This window comes from Pteropus medius, unplaced genomic scaffold (assembly GCF_902729225.1).
Source record: "Pteropus medius unplaced genomic scaffold, Ma_sr-lr_union100, whole genome shotgun sequence".
In the NCBI taxonomy this organism is placed as follows: Eukaryota; Metazoa; Chordata; class Mammalia; order Chiroptera; family Pteropodidae; genus Pteropus; species Pteropus medius.
The window spans coordinates 28,234,445-28,259,480 of NW_024352787.1; the positions used below are offsets into that span (position 1 = coordinate 28,234,445).

At 56.6% G+C, this 25,036-nt stretch overlaps 1 protein-coding gene across 3 annotated transcripts; it reads right to left on the reverse strand.

The window, feature by feature from the left end:
* Positions 1-430: 430 nt before the first annotated feature.
* Positions 431-24,543, reverse strand: SH2B2 (SH2B adaptor protein 2). 3 transcript variants are annotated; one of them, XM_039849074.1, is made up of 9 exons: positions 24,481-24,543; positions 11,573-12,297; positions 8,368-8,469; positions 6,551-6,642; positions 5,161-5,252; positions 4,897-5,058; positions 4,177-4,385; positions 1,461-1,632; positions 431-945 (listed from the first exon to the last, which is right to left on the reverse strand). In XM_039849074.1, exons 2-9 carry the CDS (start codon positions 12,266-12,268, stop codon positions 602-604), a joined length of 1,869 nt encoding a protein of 622 aa, XP_039705008.1. In that variant the 5' UTR covers positions 12,269-12,297; positions 24,481-24,543; the 3' UTR covers positions 431-601. The 3 variants fall into 3 exon arrangements, with proteins under 3 accessions (XP_039705008.1, XP_039705009.1, XP_039705007.1); XM_039849075.1 differs by lacking the exon at positions 24,481-24,543 and adding an exon at positions 22,497-22,763; XM_039849073.1 differs by lacking the exon at positions 24,481-24,543 and adding an exon at positions 22,501-22,631.
* Between the last annotated feature and the right edge of the window lie 493 nt (positions 24,544-25,036).

The window sequence follows — 25,036 nt, forward strand, 5'->3', positions numbered from 1 at the left end:
AGGTGCAGGTTTTGCAGGCTCTCTTCCTATTCTTCACGGTGTACCTGCATCCAGGTACATTTTCCTCCCCTCTCCTCTTCCCCTCTGCACCTTCTGCCACCCTGTCTCACCCCCCCCCCCAAGCTCTACTCAGGTCACTCCTCCCCCAACCCCTCTCACGGCTCCACTAAAGCCCCCTCCCTACTCTCTAGACTCAGGGTAGTCTCCCTGAGTCCTGCTCTTGGGCCTAGCGCTATATCTTTGTGCCTCATTCAAGTACTGCTAGTTGTCACCTTGCAAATAGGGAGTTGGGCCCCCTAAGACAGAGCAGGGTGGAGGCTGGGCAGGAGCCAAGCCACGGTGGGCTCGAACAGGGGTCTGTGTGTGGCGCAGGTCCATAAGGAGCAGTGCCCACCTCCAGGGCAGGAGAAAGGACGACAGGAGAGCCAGGTGCAGTCCCTAAAACAGGCTCTTTAATAACATTTATGTCTTCACTGAAGAGCTTCGCTTTTCCCACCCAGCGCCGAGCTAGGGCCGGCAGGATCTGCTGGACCAAGGGACACGTGGGCAGTCGCACAGCAGGTCCTGGTGGCCCCAGGGCCTTGGCACCACCTGCGCCGGGCTAGTAGAAGGAGTACTGGTTCTCGACCGCACGCGTGCGGCCACGTGATCCCTCTCCAGGTGCGGCCTCGGGAGTCTCATCCGTGACGTTGGCCACCTCCAGCAGCCGCTCCGCACTGCCGCTGCGGCTGCGAGCGCTCAGCAGGCTCTCGGCGACGGCGCGCGGGGCAGTGGGCAGGGACGCGGCCGAGGACGACGAGGTGGATGAAGACGAGGCGCCGCCGGCTTCTGAGGGCGAGGCGGGAGGGCAAGAGGCGGCAGCGAGGCTGGAGAAGTAGTGCTGGCCCGCCGGCTCGTTCCAGCAGGCGGGGGGCGGGGGTACGGCGCTGGGCGAGGGCCCCGGGTCTGCAACGCGACCCGGCACATCAGTGCTGAGCCCGGAGCCACCTCATTCTCATTTTCCCCAGCCTGAGCTTGTCAGACAGGGCCCAGAGACCCGGGAGAATGGGGTGGCCTGGGATCTCATAGGGAGGCAGAATCTGAATTCAGCCTTCCCTGTTCCAGTCCACCTCCCGGGATAACTAACGTCACGGGTATAGGCGGTAGTGCGCACAGAAATGGTGCTCAACCTGCTGTGCTGGACACTCTCACTCACAGCTCTGGGCTAAGCTCCACTTGTATCTAGGGAACTTCCAGGTGCTGCCCCATCCCCTCTGCCAGGAATCACCCAGGACTCGGACCCTGTGGGCCTGCCACTCTCCCTCGGATCCTGATGGCCCCAATTGCTTACAGCTGCCCAAGACCTGGCATTCCACCAGAGCTAGCTAAGCTGGGTGGCCGCTTGAGAGCGACTCGCTTCCCCCACTGCCCACCTGTCTGTCTTCTTGAGCTATCACACCCGACCAGGTGGGGCGTCTTACCAGGTGGGGGGCCCTGGGACCGCACGTAGCTGCGGAGGGTGATGTCTGCAGAGCCCCCTGACTCCAATGGGATGGGGTGGGTGTGGAAGTGGCGCAGCATATCAAGTACAGACTGGAACCAGAGGTGCTGTACGTGGCACTGCCCGTGGCCGTTCAGGGACAAGCGAAGGTGCTGTGGGCACAGATCCGCATGGTCAGTGTTGGGGTCCTGGACTGGCAAGTGCCTTTGTGGGTCACTTTGTGGGACCGAGTCTCATAGAGGCCACATGGGGTTGTGCCAGACTGGGCTCCACCACAAGTCTTATTTTGGGGAGGGTTACTCATGTGGTGGGAGTGGGGAATGGAGGGGTCAACAGTCAGGCTGGCACCGAAGGGAGTAGGCATTAGTCCCTATGCCAGGAGCACCCACATCATGCCCCTCACACTCCCATCTCTAGTCTCCAAAAGCCGTAGAAGGTAGAGACTACAGCTCTCATATTAGAGATGGGAAACTGAGGCAGGGGGAGGGAGTGACTCACCCATAGTCACAAGGCGCAGAACTAGAAAGAGAACTCATATTTGTGTGATTCTCTCACCCCAGTAGGATAGGGGTCTACCTGCTATCCTGGCAGAGCCACCGCCCAGGGGGGTGGGAACCACCCCGGGCTGGTTGAGAGTGACTGTATACGCTCTCAGCTACTGTAGTGGGGAGCCTCTGGAGCATGGGGAACAGGCAGGTGCCTCCCTGGGTCTCCAGGGCCCACGTGGGACAGACACCTCAGGGAGAGGAGCCACAAGTCTGTGGTGTCTGGTAGTGAGCCACAGGTCTTTGGCTTCAGTCCTATTTTGTTCAACATGTATCCCACAGGAGGAAGAGTGGCTGTCCCTGGGGTGTGTGGCAAGAGGAGAAGTGAGAGGAAGGTTTTAGGGTATGCACGTAGCCTTAAGCCCAGGAGGGGGTGCTGGCCTAGCCACCTACATAAAGGACAGAAGCCCTGGGTTGTGGCGGCGGCGGGGGCGTTTCCATGAATGAATATGCCACTCAGCAGAGCCAGAAGTTGCCAGAACAGTGTGAGCAAACCTGGAGAGCATTAATGGCACCCAGGGCAGGGCCTCGGCCCCTGAGCAACTACAGAGAGGGATCCTACCACAGTCTCAAAGCTGGAGAGGGCCTTTGGGGGCAGAGGCCCAGGGCAGAACCTGAAACAAACCGGGTGCATCTCTGTCTTAAGGGAAACCTTTCAGACATTTATTATCTGAAAGTGAAGAGCTACCCTGGAGAGCAGAGGTCCTCCTTCCCAGGAGGAGGAGTACAAGCAGGAGGCTGGGGGTCCTGCTGTACCCCACCACTAACTTATCTTACCTTGAGCAGTCAACCTGCTCTGACAGGGCAGCAGCTGGCATGAGTTCATGGCTGGATCTTTCCCCAGGAAGGAGAGGAGCCTCCTGTCCTGCTTACCGCACACCTGCTTTCCACCCTCACCGCAATGCTTCCTTCCCACCTTGGGCTGGGCACTGTTCTAGCCTCTGGCTTGGGCATGAGTCAGCTCCAGGCCCTTCGGGGATGCAGCCTGGGGTGGTGTTGGCCAAGAAGTAAACTTGGGGCTGTCAGGGATGGCGTTAAGTGCCTGGTTATCAGAGGAACTGGTAAGGGCGGCTGCTTTCCAAGGAGATGTCCCTGGGGATGTGCTGCCTCCTCCATGTAGTGACAACACTGCCAAGGAGAGAAGTGTAGCAAGCTAGGGGAGGACTTGCACCGGGCCAGCTGGGAGTTGGGACACTGACTACCAGTGCAGGTCTGGAGCAGGAGTCCTGGGGTGCCCCCTCCTCTGGCAGGGACTGAGGGGAACCATGTCGTGGGAGGAGCTGGGCCTGGGTCTGTCTCCTTATCAGAAACTCATGATTGGGGGGGGGTTTGAGGTTCCTGCACACTCTGGTCACACTGTAACTGCCTCCCCCCGCACATCATTTCACTTTCTGTCATATTTTCCTTTGCACGTTAGGTCATTATTAGCACATGACACTCTTCCTCGAGATCTCACTGTCTAGGTGCACTGTCACGCCTTTGCTGTGCCCTGTCTGGATCACCTTTCCCACTTTACTTTAAGAATTCTTCCTCCACTGCATGTCTCAGGTCAAAGTCCCCTCCTACTCTGGCCAGTAGGGTCAGCAACCTCCTCTGGCCCTCCAGGCCTTGCAAAGCTCTCCTGTCTGGTCCTCTAGGGCCTACCTATGTATGGTTCCCTTCCACCTTCCTTGACTTGAATATAGGCCTGGCCCGGGGCTGGGGCCCAGGACGGGTTGGTGAATTGATCTGAGGAGGTTAGAAGCGGGGCTGTCTGGGGTGGGTGGGGCAGGAGGGCCTTGGTTGACTCCAGCCCTGCACTGAAGTGGCTCTGGGTAGAGACCCTCAGAAGCTCTAGTGTTATGTGATTCCTAATGCGCAGGGTCAAAGTTAAGTCCTCAGAAGGGCCTGGCCTCCTGAGTGCTCAGCTACCAGAAGGTGACTTTCCCATTTAGATAGTGGAGAAGCCGCATCTGGGGCAGACTGCAGTTCTGCAGAGAGGTGTGGTTCAAAGAGTATGGCCAAGGGGAGGCCTGGTGCATGGGAGGTCATACCGCACCCACATCCCTGGAACCTGCTCCTGGGACATGGGTACGACCTCACAGCCAGGGCCACCTTAGCCCCCTGCCCCAGGGCTGGCTGCTCTGCCCCGCAGCCTCCCTGCGCACTTACCTTGGCCTTGCCCTGGAAGTTGAAAGTCAGTACATACTCCCCAGGCCGAGTCTCACTCTGGCGGATCACGAAGAGGCCATGGTTCCGGGGCCCGCCCACCAGCACCAGCTGAGCTGCCTTGACCCGTGACAGTGTCCCATGGAACCAGGGGTAGTCAGAGAGCTCCAGCTCTGGTACTCCCTCAGGCTCAGGCTCTGCTCCCTCCTCCCCTGGAGAGGATGACAGTGTGAGGGGCATGGTGGGGGGCGTGGGTGGGGTGGTACAAATACATAAGAGAAGAGATGCAACATCTTGTTGCGTTTTTACATGTAAAATGCTGTTTTGATAATTTTATAACCAGGCCAGGAACTGACCCCAGCCACTAGTTAAGCATATGAGCTCAACTGAAGTACAGAGGGAAGTACTATCCTAGTTTCATTCTCTAGGTTAGCAACAAACCTGAGAACAAATCTAGTCTCCTTGTTCCTAATCCCCGGTTCTGACCCTCCACAACCCTTCTGTGAGCATTTTCTATTGAAACCAGAGCCCATGGGAAGGGTCACGTTCCCGGACTGGCCTACAAAAGCCAGAAATCTGAGCTGCTATGCAGAGGACCCAGTGGGATGAAATGTCATGGCTTCTGAGGCTCAAGAAGGGCCTCGGAAGGAGCCATGGGTGGCCATGGCCTAGGCTGGGGGAATAGGAAGGAGAGGCTAGGAGAGCAGGCTGCCCCCATTGTACCTGTGTTATTGCTGTCACTGCCACTGCCACCCGAGGATTCCAGGGTCTCTAGGAAGGTCTCCAGTGGGACATGGACCAGGGACTCACTGATGGCATCTCTAGCCCGGCTATGTGGGGCTGTCACCACAGCTGCTGTTGTCTCTGGGGGCCGGGGCAGGTCCACTGATGGAGAAGTGACAGGTAAGACACATGTCTGGCCATCTTGGAGCAACCATCCCTCCAACCCTGCCATCTACTACTCCGGCCAGCTCTGCCCCCACCTACCCTCCGTGAGGAGCTCACAGCTACAAGAGGCCACTCGGCTGGCCAGACAGCCTCCCTGAGCACAGGAGTGCTCAGTGTCTTCCTCGCTGTCCCTATAAGACAAAAAAGCATAACCATATTCCGCCATGGGACCTGGACCATGGGCTGCTCAGAGAACCAGTCAGTGGCTCACCTAGGGTCCTTTTGCCTCCATGTTCCTCTGTCACACCCTCATCCTGCTCTGTGGCTATCATGTAAGTGACTGGCCATATAAGAGAGGTCTCCAGGTGGGTACAGTCCTCTTTGAGGACACATGAGCTCTGACCACAAACCTACAAAGGGCCGGTCTCCTACTGGGATCTCATAGAGTCCCTCAAATGGTGGCAGGGCACAGTGGCGGGTGGGGCCTGGGCAGCTCTCTTTGCTGCCCTGGGCTTTTGTCTGCCCATCTGTGACACAAGGTGGCTGGGACCTTGCCAGCTCTAAAATATTGCAAAGTTCACCCTCACAGGGTCTAGGGAAATATTTTGCAGAGCAGTTGGTCGGGAGCATGACAGGGGAGGGAATATAACCAGTTTGGGGATCGGGGGCCTGGGAGGCACTCTGAACTTTAATTGTGCTTCCTTAAACGAAGCTGTTAATTAGAAAGCAGCAGCCCCTCCCCACTAGGGCTTGCCTCACCCCATTAGCCAGAAGAGCTGTTGCCAAATGCTCTGCTGCTGGCCTGCCTGCCCCTCCTACTCTTGGCGTTGGGATCTCTCCTGGATGGTGCTGCCAGCCTCCCTGCTGCTCTTCCCATACCATGACCCTAGCTACCCTCTGCTTATTACTAGCTGTGGCCCCCCACTGCCCCCAACCTACCAGCTTCCTGGGCTTTCATCGAAGTCCCCTCTTCACCAGCTCTAATTCTAGCTACCCGAAGTCCTTGCCATTCCCTGCAAGTCCCAGGCTCACGCACACCTCCACATCTTTTTCTGGGCTTTTCTCTCTGCCCTTAACCACCCTCAGCCCCCTCTGCCTGGCTTAGGCCCACTCTTTCTTTAAGTTTCAGAGATGGTGAGCACCTCTACCAGCATACTATGCCTTCTCTGAGCCCCAGGCTGGGTTAGGGGCCTCCCTTCTATCTCCTCAGCCCTGTGGACTCACTCCATCACTGCCTTCCTCCTAGTGGCCTTAGGCTCACCAGGGGTGAGGACAAGACTTGATCTAACTTCCTTCCAGTTCCCCAGGCCCTGGCCCTGCAGAGCAAGCTTTGAAGAGCCTGCTGGGAGCAGGGGTGGGGGTGGGAGTATGAATGAATGGCTGGCACCAACCTGAATAGGATTGCCATGGAAAAGCCCATTTCTGGAGCTCAGCACTGGAAAGCTACCCTGACCCTGTCCACCCAACCAAGGGCCACTTGGGCGCTTACCCCAGGTCCACACAGCCCTGGATGTCAGCCACCCATGAGTGCTTCTGCAGTGAGTCAATGGTCTCCAGGATGTACTCTGCTCCATTCTCCACCTGGGGAAGAGGTGGCCCGGAGTCCAGATAGCAGTCAGTATCCCAAACTCCTCCACCCTCAGCAGGGGTCTCTAGACCCCAGGATAAATGGCTCATCCCACTTCTCCCCCCATGAGGGCTCATTGGTGTGAGCAGCAGGGAAGACAACGGGGTCACTGTCAAGCACCATCCCAAACTCAGGCCAAGGTCCTTGGGTGGAGCCGTACCCCACATTCTCAGCAGCCCCTCCTTCCTGGGCCCACCACTAGGATGACTGGGGATGATGTCTAGCCCTGCTGACCTTGGAACCTCAGTCCCTGGAGATGCAGCCTCAGAGGAGGTCATGCTTGTCAGGGAAGGGTGGGCTGGCACCCTGGAGATGGAGTGAAAGGTCCTCCAACACTCAAGTCAGTCAAGGGGCCAGCTGACCCAGCACACTGAGGGGCTCAATTGCCTTATCCCCTGGTATAAGCAGCCTCCATAGGGGAAGCCCCCGCTGTGGGCCAGGCCCAGAATACGCATATACATTATCTGGTGAACTCTTACCAACAGCCCTGGGAGGGAGGTGATATGCTTTCCCTGTTGTACAGATGAGAAGACCGAGGTTCAGAGAGGTCAGGTATCTGCTTAAAGTCCCATTAGCACTCAGTGATAGCACTGGGACCTGAACTCAGGTCTCTGTGATGCCAAAGCTGTGTGCTCTCAGCTTCCTGCCTTGGTTACAATGCAGTTGTTGGACCCCCAGCATCTCAGAGCTGGGAGTGTCCTTAGGGACCACCATCAACCCCTCTCTGAACGGATGGGGAAACTGAGGCCCAGAGTGGGGCTGGCAGGTGAGTCCCTTTGCCTCAGGGCTCCTGAGCATAAGCAGTAGCACTGTTGCCACCCAGCTGTTGGGAGCGAGGCTCTGGACCTATCTCACCCAGCAGAAGAGAATGCCAGGCAGGAAGGGGCTATGTCCTCAGCCCCCAGCCTGGGGTGACTCAGGGCATGAGGTTGGCAAATGTTTGCTGAATGAATAAGGGCGTTCGTGACTGAACAAATAGGGGCAAGTAAAAGCATAAACCCAATCAGGAGGCTAGAGAAGAGGATGGGGCTCCATGCAGCTTTGGATGGGTGGAGCTAGGCCTCCTACGGGACTTGGCCTCACAAACACCCTCTAATTCTCTGAGGAGGGACAGGGCACAGCCCTGGCAGCCTGGAGCTGTGTCCTTAGCAACCTGAGCAGGCTGCCCCAGTGAAGTGGGGCCTGGGAAAAGGATGAACTGCCCCCGGACACACTGGGGTGCCTTCCTGCCCACCCTCAGTGCCTTTGTGCCCTCCGTGGGACTGGGTGGGTCCCCACACTCCAGTGCTCTTCCACAGGAGCATTTGCATAACTGCTGCAGGCTGGCTACCAGTTTACCCGCCCAAGGGGTAGGTATGTGCTGGCTCCAGTGGCGGTTGGGAGGAGGAAGTGAAACTCAGAAGAGCTTCACCTAGGCCCAGGAGGAAATGGGAACAGGGGCCCCAGATGCTGGGTGACATCTGGGGCACTTGGCTCTAGAGCCCAGGCCTAGATTCAAGTCCTAGCTAGGTGCTTGACATTTATGTAGGGTCCTAGGATTCCCAACCAGAGCTCCCTCCCCTTGACCTGCTGCTAGCCCTTTACCCTTAGTCCCCCTATGGTGGCCTCAAGCTGTGCTACCCATGAGGGAAGTGGCCTGGGGCAGCCAGAGGATCTGTAGGGCCAGGTGTAAGGCTAACCTTGAGCACAAACGTGTTGTCCTTCTCCGGCATCTCCAGGGGCATGGTGGTGCGGACCTCAATGATGGCTGAGAGAGGGATGCTGACCTTGGGCCTGGAAGCCTGGGAGGCCAGAGGAAGAGGCAGTGAGAGTTACCACAGAGCCTCCTGAAACCTTCTCTACCCCTCTCCCTTTCCCAGATATCACAGTAGCCCTCAGTTTAGGATGCCATGGCAGCCCTGGCAGAGGTGTTCCCATCCCCATATCACAGATGGGTAAGTTGAGGGGGGTCTCTGGGAAACAAAGGGACCTCCCTATAATATAGTCACACAGCAAGTCAGGGACAGAGCTGGGACTGACACCTGAGTCTCCCACCTCTGAGCCCTGCAGGGTGAACTCCACCTGGATTGCCCTTCTGCTCAGTGCACTCATCAGATTTGTGGTCTTCGCATTTTGACCTTGACCCATAGTAAGAAATACATTGGACATTGTGACTTAGTACACATATAGGTAAAAATAGCTCTGAAACAATGTTTCACCAAGCAATATTTACCCTGACTGTGTGTGATGGACCGTGATATTTTCTATTTTATTCTAGTTCATTAAAAAAAAATGCTGGTCTCCTTCTTCAGACTAGCATTTTCAGAGTATGGCTCTGGAGCCCCTGACTCAGGGCTTCTGGAGCTGGGCAAGGCTTTGTCTCCAGGTGGAGGAAAAAGGACCAGTGTGGGTTTGAACCAAGGCAGGAATCTTAGGGAGGGCCACTCGTGGCTGGCCCTCCCCACTCTGCCCCAAAGTTCCTGGCCATGACCTGAAGTCCCCTGGGGCTGGCTTGGGACTGAGATTCCTGGCAGGGTTTGGGCTCTGGGACAGGGACTTTCTCAGGAGGAAAAGGAAGGGCCACAAGTTGAGTGGGCAGGCGGATGGGAATTCCTGGCAGTGCTGGCTGCCATCCAGTGGGTGCAGGGCTGGGCTTGGAACCTCGATGGAGAAACTTGGCTGACCATGGCAGGCCATCTCACCAGCCACTGGGGTAGGGGGTCCACGGTCCTACAGTGGGTGGAGCGGAGGTCTGTAGTGAAGGTGTGGACTGGTGACTTGGGTTGGGCTTCCATGGGCTGGAGGTGCCAATTCCTCCACCGAGTGTTTGAGGACTGTCTGTCTTGGCCCAGCTGCCTTTCGCCCTGCTCCAGTCACACCTCACTGTTTCCACTTCCTGGACAGAGCCTTCACTCACTCAGCTTGTGCCTCCAGAAATGCCCGTCCTGGGTCCCTGCTGCTTGGTGAACACTTATGCACTCTGAGATTCCCCTGGCTGGGGTCCCCAGAGTACCCAGTGCTCACCCATTGAGGTTTATCACCCAGTCCTGCAAATACCAGTTTCCTAGTGGCCCCCACAATGGCAGGGGGCAAGCCTCATTGCTCCCTGGGTCCCCAGGGCTTGCCTGGCCCTGGGCTCTGAGGAGAATGGAGGCTAGAGACTTGACTCATGGGGCAGTGTGAGAGGGAAGTCTGAGGATCCCAGGAAATAGTTCCTGAGCTTGCAGATCTCAAGCTCTTGTCTGTTCCAGCGGTGCAGCTAGGTCTCAGGACTAAAAGGCAGTGGGCGTATCAGCAGGGTCTCCCTGGGATACAGTACATTTAGGAAACTGGACTTGAGCCCTTACTGTGGTCTGATCCACCTTCCCACAGGCTCACTGCTGAATTCCCAACTATTTGCATGAATGAAGAAGGGTTGGAGGCCAGATCAGAAGGTAGGAACCCACTTGCCTTCCTCAGAGGTCGGGGAAGTAACCCCTCAGGAATCCTGCCCTCTGCCAGCAGAGAATGGTGGGCTGAAGGGACAACAGGATAACCAAGAAGCCACCAGCTGCTACATCTCCTCCCCCAAGGGCAGCCGCACGCCTCTATTTACAGCCGGGCAGCTGTGATTGCCACTCAGGGCCTGGAGCCCTAGAAGCCCTGGGCCTCTGCCCCTGTCCTTTGGGTGACCCTGGGCAAGCCCCACCTCACTTCTCATCCCTCACTGGGCTTTGGTCTTCCTGACTGACAAGGGGTATAGTTAGGCTTAGTGGCCTAATGATTTCTCTCTGAGAACTAATGGTAGGCGCCTGGGCAGTCTGTGGGTCTCAGGACTTGGGGAGAAAGCGCTTCAGATAGTATGTCCCTGGGAAGCCCACACCCTGCCCCTCCAATGGAACCCAGAGTTCTGACAGACTGGGAGATGGGGACAGAGGTGAAAGACTCAGGTTGAATAAGGCACTGAGGACAGGGTGTGCCTAGAGGTGGGTGGGGACTCTGGGTGGCTCTTAGGGGTGCTGTCGGCTGCTGCACCATCACAACCTCCCACTTTTCCGAATCTCCCAGTACACAAGGAGCTCCCACCTCCATGCTCCTTTCATTCCTGGGACTCCCAGCATGGCGGGTATAATCAGCCCAGCTCTGTCACCCACAAACTGTGACTTTGGGCAGGATACACCCCCTCTGAGTATTCCTTTGTTTTCTCTTCTGTGACGGAGATCACGAAGCTCACCTTGCTAGGGTCCAGGGAGATGAGGCCGCCCACCAGGCTTAGAGATGGATGCATGGTGGGCTCTCAGAGAGGGGGCACTATTGTTCCAGTTATTACTACTTTCCAAACAAGGTGAGTTTGCCACCCCGGAGGAGACCCAAAGCTGCCCCCAGGATTCTGATGGTGAGCCCGAGGAGGGGGGAGGAGAAGGTGCACTCAAATGAGCAGCATTGCTGGTGACAGTTAGGAGCTTATCTTTTGAAACCCAGGCCAGAAAGGGTCATCTGGGCAGGGGCTGAGCTGTAGCCTGACAGCTGAGCTAGGGATTCAGATTCCCACAGACTTAGAGTGTGACACTGTCACTGTCACTTCTAGCCCTCATCCCCACAGGCTCCTCTCTGTATGGCTCCAGCCACCAGGGGCCCCAGGTGAGGAAGAGAGGAGGCAGGCAGTGAGGTATGCTGGCATGGGAAAGAATAGCACCCCAGAACCTGTCCCTACCCAGAAAGCCCTTCTGACACCTCACAGGTGGAGAGAGCGGGCTTGAGGGGTGACTTGTCAGACAGGCAAAGCAGGACCACATCCCAGGTTCCTGACACTCAATACTCCATCCTGCCAACCAGACTAGGCAGTGTGGTCCCCAAGGCCAGTCCTTGGCAACCTTGCTGTGCCCACATCCCTCTACTGTCCCTCAGGTGGGAGTTGGCGCTCACCTTGGGTGGCACGAAGAACTCGAGGCGGAAGCGCTCACCCGCTACGGCTCGGCGCAGGAGCAGGCGGCACTTTTGCCACTGAGCGGTGCCACCTGGGCCCGCGGCAGCATCATCGGCCACCATGAAGCGCAGCGCGCCCTCACGCTGGATGTCCACTAGCTCCACCTTGGCCGCCAGTGTCCGCGACAGCCGGAGGCGCCGTGTCCATTTGTCGCGCGGCTCGGCCGGGGACTCGGTGGCTCGTGGGGTGGCATCAGGCTCAGGAGAGGCACGCCGATGCCACATGTCGCGCACACCGTCCACCACGCACAGGCTCATGTTGCGCAGTGAGAAGCCCTTGCGAACCCGGGCCTTAGCACCCGCGTGCACTGACACGTCCTCGGAGCTCCGCGAGTGGCCACACGATGCCGCCTTGAGTGCCGCTGGCTCGGGCTCCATGGTGTCGGGGTGCTCCGTGGCCCCCGCCATCAACACGCGGTGCACCTCCTCACTGAAGATGTCCAGGAAGTTGGCAACGAAGTGGCGGGAGAATGAGGCCCCGGCGTCCGGTGTGTCGTGGGCCGGGTTGTCCCGCAGGAAGCGGCAGAATTTGTGCGCGAAGTCCACCGCAGCCGCCTGTGCATGCAGCTCGCAAAACTGCCGCCAGTCCGGGACCGGGGCAGCAGCAGCGGAGGGGCCGGGGGCGGCACCATTCATGGTTCCCTTCCCATTGCAGCCCTCTGTGGCTGCAGGCGAAAAGAGATCCAGGTGACTTTGTGACCTCTGACAGTAGTGACCGCTTGTCCTGTATCAGATCCCATTCCCCCAGGGCTCCCTGGGGCTGTGTATGCCTCTGTGTTGCGGGGAGGGGGTGGGTCCTACAACGTGCAGCTGTTCTGAGCAGCGCCAAGGTGTGAAGAGAAGGACCACCAGGGAGGCAAGAGGCTGTGTCTGCAGGAGGGGAGCCCTCCATTCACTTTCTCTTTAAACAGCTGTCTCAGGGACCCCAAGTTCATTCCAGGGGCTGCCAAAGGATGCTAGGATGACTGGTGCCCTGAAGTGGGGTCTCTATGAACCTCCAGTTACCTCACTCCCCTACGTAGCCTCTTCTGAGGGTCCCCCTTCTTCCTCTGGACAGGAAGAAGTCACAGTGCAATCCTCTGGGCTCTACTTTTGCAATATGCCAAGCACCCAAGCCCTTCTCCATTCCTTGGCATCCAGGTTGCTGTCCAGAGACCCACATAACCTCTTCTCTTATAGGCAGTACTTTAGCAGGCTCTTCACTGGTGACCACCCCCCACCCCGCCCCCAGGAACCTAGTCATCATTTCTAAAACATAGACAGATTAGGTCCCTCCTCTGTTCAAAATCCTGCAGTGGATTCTATTCCACTCGGTAAAAGCCAAAGTTCTACCCCTGGCTCCGAAGGCCTCATATGATCTGCTTCTATTTACTTCTCTAAGCTTACCTCCTGCCCTCCTCTCCTTGCCCATTCTGCTCTGGCCGCACCTGTCTCCTTGTCATTGCAAAAGCATGCCAGTCATATTCCCACCTCAGGACCTTTCCACTTGCAATTTCTCTCGCACTTGCCTGGAATATTCTTTCCTCCACACTCCTTCACCTCCTTCTGGTTTCTGCTCAAATACAGCCTTCCATGACCACCACTCTACCTGGGAATAAGAAATGCTCCTGCTCCACCAAGTGCTGGCGTCTACTGCCCTTTGCCTGCTTACTTTACTCCATAGTGCTTACCTGCATTTGACATAACATTTATGCACGTGCTTGGTTGTGTTGCCCCCTATCCTCCCCCTTACTCTTCCTCTGAGAATGCGAGCTTCACAAGGCAGGTATTTTAACAGCCTTATAAATGTCTCTGTCCCCAGTTCTGGGCACATGGCAGGTACCTTGTAAATACTGAATGAATGAATGAATGAATACATGAATATGTTTGGCATACTGGGCACGCACGTCACAGCTGTCACTGCCTAAGCCCTTATATGGGGCTTAAGGACACACAGCTTGTTAGTGACAGGCCTGGGATTCTCACTCTGACTCCAGGACTTGGGGGGTCACCTCCTAGTGTGGTTCATGTATAACTAGCTTTTCATACTGGCATTGAAGGTGCTGCCTCCTCAGACTTCTTTCTAGCATAGTGGCCTGCATGCTGTACCTGTGTTTCTACTTCCTGGAATCTTGTTCTCTCCAGAGCACCCATCTGAATCTGACCTTCTTGAAGAGGCCCCAATCCAGGAATGCCAGCTGTCTCTTCACCCCAGCTTCCTCCTCCTTATTCCCAGCCCCCCATCACTCTGGACTGCCAAACTACCTGGTGTATGTCCAGTTATTTGGGAGCCTTGCCCCCTTATCCCCCAATGTGGCAATCATCCCTGCGGTACAGGCCAAGTGCACTGTGCTTAGGCACATTCCAAGGCTAGGGTGAAATTACCAACGGAGAATAAAGGGGTGACGTGATTCTGCCCTGCCTTGGGGAGCCTGTGTGAGGGGGCCAGCCCAGTATTAGGGGAACAGAGGTGGAGGGTCATGCCCTCAGCTGCTCTCCCAGAATTCCACATTTCCTGGCTTAGCCCTTGCAACTCCTAGGAGCACCATCTCCTCCCTCCTCTGGGATCTAAACTCTGTAATTAAACATTAGGCAAAAATAGCTGTTCCACTTCTGTGAGATCATCTGTGGGGCTCTGGGCCATAGGGCACCGTGGGAATTCCCTCTCACCTTGGGGCAACCTCAGCCATCGATCTGCAGTCAATAACCACAGGACAACTTCAGGGAGAAAATGAACTACTTGATGAGAGCACTTAGCACAGAGGACAGTTTTCTAAACCAGCAGGTCTCCTTAGACTCTGCTGGTATTGGGAGAGAGAGCAGCAGGGAGCTGGGGTGGGGTGGGTGGGGGTTCCTGGAGAAGGAGGGGCCTGCAGTGGGCTTCCTGAGATGAAGTGGGTAAAGAGTGCCTTTCCTGCATGTCTGAGCAATACCTTGGAGGCAGACTTATCAGGACATGGGAGACGGGTTGGGGAGAATAGTTGCTGAGGTACTTACAAGCTTGGCTCATGCTTGGCCTTTTCCTTGCTCTACACTTTCTTCTTTCGTCATCTGCCTAACTCTGAATTCTTCAATAATTAATTCAGTGGCCACTTCCTCCAGAAAGCCTTCCCTAACCTCCCCCCGCTTCCACTGTCAGGTGGCATGACTGTCTCCTCTGAGCTCCCACAGTCCCTTCCTGTATATCCCACTAGCAAGGTGCAATTGCAGGGCACTTCAGGTATCTGTTTCCATGTGTCTCGCCAATTTGGCATAGGTACTCCTCGAGGGGGAAAGGAAGGCCTGAGTCATTTGTCGGGAATGGAAGTGGAGGCAGAAATGCACCTGTCACCACCACCAAGGCCTCCAGGGAAGGTAGAGAGTGGAGGCCTTGTGGAGGGGAACATTTTTTTGGGTGGGAATGGGGAAAAAGCCCTACAGCTAAGCCCCTGAGGGCCTGTCCCCGTGCTCCAAGCCTATTCATTTACCCAGCAGGGTAGTGCTCCCCACAGTGGCCACTTTCCCCCTTGTACCACTGAGACCACCAGGAGGGTCAGACTGAGTGACATGGCAGTTTAGGAAGGGCTAGCACTAGAGCCAGTACCAAGTGTGAACACCTATTTGACACAATTTTGTTCCCACATGGGGCACGTGGGGATGGAAAGTCAGTCCCAGTACCCCATCCTCAGGCATTCCCTGTCCTTCCCCGCTCATCCTGCTAGCTAACAATATTCCTGGCACAGAGAAGGGGTGGAGTGGACAGGGCCCTGGGGAGAGGCTCTCACATGTGGGCCCCAGCTTGCTCTCAATGGAGGTAGGGGAGGCACTCAGAGAGGAATCTGCCAAGGGTCTGGTGGCTGTGGCCATGTGCTAGACAGGGACTAGACTGGGAGGCACTGGGAGGTTGATCCTGCCTTGACCTCCCCTACCATTTTTGCTGGCTGACCAGGAGCCTAAGGGCCTGATGCCCAGCACAGCAGCCTTCAGTGTCCCCTGGGTCCAGCTGGGGCTACACAGAAGTGGAGGGGGATGAGTAGCCAGAGGTCAAAGTCACAAGCAACAGGGTCAACAAGGAGCCCCATACTTAATTACAGATGGGGAGACTGAGGCCCAGACATGGCTCTCTGCAAAGGTGAGGCTGCAGGTCACATGGAAGAGGGCTTGGCCCCAGCCAGGGCAAGGATGTACTGTAGGCTAGAACTGAGGATGAGACCAAGTGTAGGGACTTTGGCTGACCCGGGCTCAAGGTCTGACCCCACCGCTCTCTTGGTGAGTGATGTTGACCATAACTCTCATCTCTGAGCCTCAGTTTCCTTGCTTTAAAAATTGGGACAAGTTCCCTCTCCATCCCCCAGAAGGAAGAGGCAGTCTCTGCAATGCTATAATCCATGTGCAACCGTGGGCAGTCTGGGGCTCCCCTAACCTCTGGGTGGAGCCAGAAGGCATTTCCAGCCCTCTCTAGGGACCAGCCGGTGTGACAACCCATCTATCAGACAAAGCCCTCTGCCATTCTGCAGGTGACCAGACCCAGATGTGGGAAAAGCAGGGCCTCACGGGGAGGGGAACCCAGAGGTAGCAGAAGCTGAGTAGACAAACTCACCTGGCCCCCCACTGTTGGGGGTGACCTGGCAGGTTTATGTATTGAATCCAGCCTGCCTGGGCTGTCCCTCCTTCAGTGGCTCCTTGGAATTCCCACCTGTGTTTGCCTCTGTCACTCTCCTACAGACACTGCTTTCCTTACTCGGCTGACTATTCAAATTCTACTTGGCCTTTAAGACTGTAAAAGACTCTTTTTCTCCAGGAAGGCTTCCTACCTCACAGGCCCTTCCTCTCTGAGTTTCCATGGTCCCTGTGGTCTTTTTGCTTCTGCGGGCAGGAGCCCATTGCCTCCTCCTATGGCCCGAGGAAACCAGAAGAGACCTGTGAGTAAGGGTGGGACAGTGTGGGATAGGACGTGGGGAGATCTGGGCTCTGTCTCGGGCCAGGCCTTGGGTCTTCCCAGGCCCTGGTGTCCCATCGGTAAAATGGGGTGCTGGAACAGTGATCTCTAGGGGTCCCTGACTGTGATAGCCTTGGACACTGAAGACTGGGACCCCCTGTCTTTCTACTGGGACCAGGAGCAGGCAGGGGGCCACTTCTCACTTTTATAGGCTTCTCTGAGGATTGGGCCTGGAGACAATGGGAGCCCACCGGGTCTGGGGAGCAGGTGCTGGCTCCCCAGGGGCCATGGGTGGAAGAATCACCCTCCCTCAATCATCACCTAGGGGTTTTTTGAGACTCAGCTGGGCTGTCTGGCTTCTTCTCCTGGAAAAATGTTTTTTGTTCCCATCTTGCCAGAACAGCAATAGGATGGGATGGGCTTCAGGAAGGGGGAGGCAGGGGAAGTCCCTCCCTGCCTGTCACCTTTCCAAGCTAAGGCCTTTCCTAATCCTGGGCCAGGAACCCAGACAGGAGACCCTCCCCCATCCCCACCAGGTTAGAGGCCTGGGAGAGGGGGCGGCTGGCCTTCCGGTGGTAAAAATAGCTCTGACGATTGGAAAAGAAAAAAAACGGTCAGTCGTCAGCCCCACAGCACCAAGCAGTTCCGGATCCTACGGCCAGGTCATTCCTTAAAATATTGATGAGGCAGTCTAGCTGCCCCTGCTAATGGGTGCACGACCAATCAATACACCATGCAGAGGGCGATGGTGAGGGTGGGTAACTGCCTGGCTCATATCTGCAGGGAATCCTGCATCAGTGTTTTCTGGGAGCCCCAGATGTAGCCAGCCTCCCCACCACAGACAACAGACCCTCAGGGAAAGGAAGGAAATCTAGCAATGCAAACTAGCTCCCCAGCAGCAACCTGAAAGGCTGCCTCACGGGGTTACCCCTGGGCAAGACTTGGGCAGCATCTTCCACCACGAAGACCTATCCCCGCCCCCCACTCACCACCCCCGGCCTCCCTTCTCCTGCATCTCACTCAGTTCCCTGCTCAGAAAGGCAACACAACCAAGTGCAGGAAGGGGTGGTGAGGGTCAGAAGTAAGGACGTATTGTCCTGGGATAGGGTGTCCCTACCCATGAACTATTCACGATGGGGAAACTGAGGCCTCTTCTTTGGGCTCCCAATACAGGAAGAGGAAACAAGGCCTCACCTAGGTCTTCCCTGCCCCTCGGGAAGCTAGCCCTAACTATGCCCACTGATATCCTGTCCTCTGGGCTTCTCAGGACCACTGACCTAGCCTGGACCATTAAGCCCCACACTTGACAAGGAAGGCTCTTTTCATCCTCCATCCTGCTGTTTTTCCAGCTGCACTCCTGGTCTCTGTGGGACTGTCCCCTCCAGCCCCTTCTCTGCAACCTTTCCCCTGCAGAACACAGACAACCTTTGGGCAGGCCATTCCCTCAGCCAGGAGTGCCTTCTGCCTGCTGGCTGCCTGAATCCCTCTTCCCTGCAGATGGAGGCACAGAGAACACAGGGCACATTCTGTTTCATTCGTGGGTACCTGGAGATTGATTCTCAAGTCTACTCCCCACCTTATCCTACCCAACCCCCAGAAGTGTCCCCACAGGGCAGGCTCTGAACCAAGGCCTCCTATAAGAATGAGATGTGGCTGGAATTCCCCAACCCTTCCTACCTAGAATATCTGTGCTTACCCCACGACCCTACTAAAAGACAGAAGTGGCATGATTCTGGTCTTAACACCTTTGAACTTGCTGGAACTTTGCTGAAGAGTGGGTGTGGGAGGACGTCACTCTGACTAGTGACAGGGACAGGTGCAGATTAAGAGCTCTTGGGACTCTGCTGTATGGGTGAGTGAGGAGGGGGCATTCAGGTAGTTCTGGCTTTTCTGAACATCAGTTTCCATAGCTATAAACTGGGACTATCCTGTTCTCTCACACAGATTGCTTCATGATCCAAGGCCTTTGCCAAGAAGCACTACTGGGAGGCAGCTGTTAAAAGTTGGTAGAGGAGCTCTGTGCTCAGTGCACCCTCCTCATGCCTTTCATACGACCCCAACCTCTGTCACCGTGGGAAGGTGGAAGCCCTTCTGCTGAGCCCCTTAGCTTTCACTGACTCTCCAAATCTGGACAAGCTCTGCTGGCTCTGGGATGTGCAAACCTCCAGTTTGTCTCCCTACCTCCACATCTGGTCATTTGACACATGGAGACAGTGGAGTGGTTAAAAGCCTGAAATATGGCTCCAGATGACCAGGGTTTGAATCTCAACTCTCCTGCTTCATAGCTGTGTCATTGCAGGTAAGTGTTTCAGCCTCTTAGGGCTTCAGTTTCCTCATCTGTTAAAAATGGAGGGTAATACCAGCACTGACTGTTATCAGAGGACTGTCATGAGGATTAAAGGAGTTATTTGTTTAAAAAATAAAGTTCTTTTGCTTCTAGTTCTTAAATGTCTTGCATCCATTTTCTCTTTTCCTCCTACTGCTCTGGGCAGATGTCCACAGAGGCCGGCTCCTGCTTCCCACTGTCCTCTCAACCCCTGACAAATGAAAGTTCCGCAGTGTGACCAAGGTTATCTTCCTAGAACCCACATCTAATTGGGCTACAACCCTACTTAAAACTCCTTTCTCCTCACATCTTCCCTGCCAGGAGGAGAGGATTCTCCCATTGTACAGATGAGGAAATGGAGTTTTGGCAAGGGAGGCAACTGGCCCATTAGTCTGGATTTGTGCTGGGCTCCCACTGTGTCAGGAGCCATGCTGGCGGGTCCAGGGTCACAGATGGATGGGAGGGGAATATGGAGCCAAGTTCAGATCTACCCCTTTCTGTAGCAGACACTAATCCTAATAGGCCCTGGAGAGCTCTCCCTCCTAGGGCACAGTGGGGTTACCTGGGCCCTGACTCAGGAATGGAGATGCCCACTCTCAGAGGAAGGGGTTCTCTAACAGGCTAGAGAGCAGGGGAATCCTATAGAAAGTGGACGTCAGATAAACAGGGAGTGAGGCCCAGGACAATAAGCTCCACCAGGGCCTGGGGGCTTAGGCGGAAAGCCCATCTGCCTTCAGGAGCACCTGGCGCTGGACAGTTCCTGGGCTGGCTCTGTAGGTAGAGAGAAAGCTGTTATGGCTCTAGCAGTACCTTCCCAGCCGTCCTGGGATTGTAAAGCAGAGTCACCCCCTTTTCAGCCTTGGCCTGAACCTCACAGTCTCTCTCTCTCTCTTCCAGTGTCATGGATCTCACCTTGGCCCTGATTCATACCTATCCCAGACCTCCCTGGCCTAAACCTGCAGGATGTCCCCCTCAACTCCCACTACTCAGTCTACTAGTTTGCCTTCTGGCTTTTTCATGACATATCTACCATGCTTCCCCTCAGTTCTGAGTATCTCAGAACTCTAGGTACCATAGATGCTTATAAAGGTTTCCTGAGCCTTTCTCCGAGCAATTGAACTCCCTGCCTGGCTGATCTCCAGTCACTCAAACTCACCACATCCGTGTTCTAATATATTTTCTTCCTCCAGCTCCTGCTTGTCCTCAGCTCAGAGTCTCAGCACTCAGCTTGCCATTGCCACACCTGCTCCCACTCCTCTGCTCCAATAGTTGGCAGGCCTGGAGCCCACGGAGGCCTTGGAGGCCTTGGTGAGGCCCCTTTACCCTGTCCCTGCTTCCACTTGCCCCCCTGCCCCTCCACAACACCACACTGCTTTGGCCTGTCTTCTCCACCAGTCCGTGAGCCTCCAGCCAGGTGTTATACCCACCATAAGACCCGGGTGGGTACTATTATACACAGAGGGTCAGAAGTACTGGAGAATGGGGCCCAAACACTACTTAACTCAGAGGAGCCAAAAAATGCTGTACTCCCACACACAGATGCCCTGCCTCACTCTGCTTAAACAGGTGTGGCTGCATCCTCCTCTAGATGTTGAGGAGTCACACCTGCTCTCCTCTGGGACAGAGCACAGAGATAAAAACAGACCCAACCAGGTGAAGGGGGAAGAGAAACCTTCCCAGACTCCAAAGCTGCCACAACCCCTCCAGTTCCACGTGGACAGTAAGGAGCAGAAAGCGTGGCAGTCTCCAAGACTGGACCAGAACCCCATGAAGATAGCAGCCAGGAGGTCTGAGGCCCTTAAACCCCCAATTTCCTGCAACCCAGGATGGGTAGACAGAGCAAGAGGTAAGAAGCAGGCTCTTGTCAGAGAGTAGTTTGGAGGCCTGGCTTGTTGGTTGAGTGATTTTGGTCATTTCACCTCCCTGAATCTCCTTCCTTCTCTGTAAAATGGGGATAATAATAGTACCAAACCCACAGAGTTGTTGTGCAGATTACATGAGAAACAGCACAGATGCCCTTAGTGGGTGCAAATCAGCTTGAAACCAAATGCTCAGCTCTGGGGGTGGGGCGGGGCCCAGGTTCCACCTCGATAGGGGTCATACCTCCAACACCTCCAAGGAATGTCAGCCTGCCCTTGAGTGTGAGTGCAAGGTCTCTCCCTAGGAGACCCACTACATAGGGAGCGGGGGTTAGAAACTTTAGACAGATTTTCACGATAAGAAGTGTATGCATTAAACCTCGATTAATCAGAATCATTCAACTAAATTGCATCACCATCTCTTGCTTGCCATCATTCACACCCTCTAGAGTGAGAGAAGAGTAGAAAGAAGCAGCTAATGGCAAACTCTGCCTCTGAGACCCCCACAAACGCTCAGATCTACACCAGCCTAACAGCACTGCCCCCACTGCCAGACCTCTTCCAAAGTTCTTAGAACTGAAAGGTTTTATGTTGCTTCTCAACCACTGGCCCCCTAGATGGAGCAGGATGGCTGGGAGGGAAGAGATTTGTTCCAAGTGGGGATGGCGTGTTTGGGGGCGTTCAGATCACACCTCCAACTGAGGCAGCCAAAGCCTCTTGGGGATAACCACTCCCTTGTTCCTCTTGCCCTCCCAGAGGTGCTTGCTCACCCCATGCTCAGTGACCTGTGTTGGAGGGGGCAACTCTTGCTGGTCACCTAGCTAGGAAGTAGGCAGCACCACCTCCATTTTACAGGGTAGATGATGGAAGCTCAAAGGGCAGAGGTAGAGTTCAACTCAGGTTTGACTCCTCTCCTCTGCACCATCTCAATGTGAACAAAATTTCTGACTTATCCAAGTTCACTCCTAAGGCTGTCCTGTCTGCCCTGCAAGGTTCCTGGAGGGGCTTGTCAGTGCAGACATCTCTCCCTGAAGACCTCACTTCGTGGGCTGCTGGGGGCCCGGACGGATTCCTCTCTACTTGGTCTTGGCCCGCTGGGCTGGCGCGGTTCGGGGGGGCCCGCTCTGCCTGCAGGTTCATCAATGGCCAGGCCGAAGGGCCTGAATGGAGAGCACGAACCCGCCCCTTCTTAAAGGCGCCAGCCTCTCCTCGGGTACCCACAGCGGTCCTCCCCACTATCCAGGACTGCGGGAGAGCTCCCAGGGTGGGCGAGTCGACAATGGTGACCATGAGAAAGAAGGCCTGGGCAGAATGGAGGGCGTGTCGGCCCGGAGAATGTGGTCTGGATAGTGTCCCTTCGGTGGCCAGCACCCTCATTCCAGGTTGGCCCTCCTACGCCTCCGCAGCCTAGAGACGAGACCCAGGCACTCCCCAGCCTCAGCCAGAGACCCCTCCTCCAGAGGGCCCGCTGCATTCGCCCCACCGCAGGCCCTGGGCCCTAGGAGGGGTCGCCTGGCGCAGCTGCTCCGGAGGCGTTTCGGCCCCTCTCGCTACTCCGGCTCCGCCGGGGATGAGGGCTGGGGAGCCGAACCTCGCCGGGGGCGCATCTCCTCCTTTGCGCTCCCTCCCACCGCGCACACAAAGACAACACGCGCGGACAGGAGCGCGTGCGGCCGCGCTTCTCAGGGCAGTGGTGCTCACACACACGCAAGCCCTCAGGGACGGATGGGGTCCAGAGTGATGGACAAGGGGACGAGGGAACTGAATACAAGAAGGCCGTACCTACAGGCGCGCAGCTGAAGCCGGGCGGACCCGGGCGCAGGCGGAGCGCTGCCCGGACCGCGGCCGGGCTCCCGGGGCCCGGAGGCTCATGGCCCGCGGCGGGTTTGGGCTCCCTCCGGGCGGGAGACGGGATTGGCGGCGACTCCTCCCTTCCTCGTCCACAACTCGAAGGCTCAGGCGTTCCTCGCAGGCTCGGCGCGGCCCCGGCTCGGCTCTCCAGGCAGCCGAGCCCCGCGCGCTCCGAGCCTAGCTCCGCGCCGCGCGCGCCCGGTCAGCTCCCCATCGCGCCCCCGACCCGCGCGGCGCGCGCCTCCGTGGCCCCGCCCCCGGCGCGAGCCCCGCCTCCCGCCCGCCTTGTGCCGCGCGGGCCCCGCCCCCGGCGCGCCCCTCGCCCTCTGAGAAGCAGGAGCGCACCCGCGGCTGGTGCCCTCTTCCTCCGAGAGGCGGCAGTGGCGGGGCAGCGGAGCCCTGGTTCCCAGAGGGGTTAGGAACAGGCTTGCAGGCGCCTAGTTGCGAGAGTCTGCGACTACTTAGTCTCACTGAGCCGGCCCCAAGCCAGGAGCCGAATCCCCCTAGCACGAAAGCCTTCCCTGAAGCCTGGGGTGGAGGCCGGGTGGGTGGCCTGCATGGTAAGGCATATAGCGCTTGGACACTCTTTGGTGACAGTCGCCCGGCGGGGGCCACCATTGTCCCAGACCCTCCGCCGCAGGGACAGTGGAGACTTGGGGAGGCCCAGATGTCGCAACTGGGGAAGTCGACGTCCGTTTCTCATAAATCCCGAGGGTGAGCACCACGCCCCCTCCCTCCAGCAGTCCTGGTTCCGGAAATTTGCCCCGCGGCTTCATGGTGGGGAAGACCTGAGCAGTCCCCACTTCCTCCCCTTCACTATTATGGAGAGACTGAGCCTCCCCCTTCAGGCTTTCAGAGGTCGTAAAAGGCTGATGGGGGTGCACAAACCTGGTTTCCTCGCCCCTGCTTGGCTTTGCAGCCTCAGAACCAGGGCACGTGTTAGAGCAAAGATCAGTCTGGCTAAGAAAACAAAGACTCCCACTGTCCTTTGTTGGCACTTGTAGACTGACCCCTGGGGAGCTGGGGGCCTCCGGGAGGCTTCCCAGAAATGGTGGAGGGGCTCTAGCAGGCCTGGAAGAGGTCTGAGAGGTGAAAGAAGGCATCAATCAGTGTGAGCAGAAGCTAGAAATGGCTCTTCAGATATCACACCTATTGCTTGCTCCTGGGGGTAGATTGGGGTGCCCGAACTTCTCCTCTCCTCTCCCTTCTTGCCTCCAGCCCCAGGTCCTCAGCCCCCACAGATGGTTAGATCGGCTTCTCTGCTTTCACTAAAACCTCTGCAGCCCTACCTCTGGCAGTTCTGTGGTTTGCCAAGGAATGTCTTCTTCTGTTGCCCTCCCCTACCCTTAGTGACCTCTGACCTTTATGAGAGGCCTTTAACCTTTCCCAAGGCCATTTCACATCTGTAATTTCCCAGGAAGTAGGACAGGCAAGGAAAGACTTTTTTTTTTTATCTTTGTCTTGTGGATGGAAAGCTTGGGGCCTAGGGAGAAACAGTGGGTTGGTGAAGGCGGAGACTAGTATGGAACCTTACCTGCACTTCCTGCACACCAGCCCTGGGCTTCCCCCCACAGGGGCACTGAAGCAAGGCAGGCCTTATCTGAAGCCCTGGAACCTAGCCCCTTCCCTTCCACACACATACCAGCTACTCTCTTGGCAGGACCCAGCCAGCATACACTTAGTGAAAGCTTAGGATGGCCGATGGATGAGCCATCGATTGGAGATGAACACAGGCCTGAATGCCTGGCTGGGAACCAGGAGACCTATGAATGAGGCCGGGAGGGGGCGTGGGAGTGTGGCGGGTGGGAGAGTGACTACCTGTAGATTGGGGAAGAGGGTGGCTCCACACTGGGCAGCCTAGCTGTGGATCCCACCCTCCTGGGAGATGGGAGAACCTGGCCCCCAGTAGACTAACCTCGTTCCAAGTAGTGGGCTGAGAATCACTGATGGGGTGTCACTGGCCAGGGAGAGTCTTGGGGTATGGAACCCAGGGCAGGTCAATAGCTCTGATCCCCAGGGAAGAGGAAGTGAGGAGAAGCCAGCTGCCTAGCAACTGTGACCCACAAGGAGGAACTGGTGGGAGATGTGGAAGTGGCTGGGGAGGGGAAAGGGTGGGGAGGAGGGGAGGGTCTGATTGGTCAAGAGCACCTTTGTCATGGGGACAGGAATGAGGGTCAGGGAGGATAGATCTATCCGGGGTTCCTGAGAGCAGGAGGCTCTGGGGCCTTGGAGGAAGTTCTGATTGGACAGAAGATGAAGGGTGCTGTGGTGGGACCCAAAGGGAGGCCCTTGGAAGTAAAAGCTCTAGAGTGTTTGGGACTGAGACAGGGATAGTATAGGGGACTCTGCCCAGGTGGGCCGCTGGGTGGGAGGTGGGAGGTGGGTATGAAGCCAGCATTGCAGGCCACCTGGCCAGTGGGGAACACCAGCCACCACAGACTAAGAGGAAGCCCCTTGTCTGCGTGGGCAAG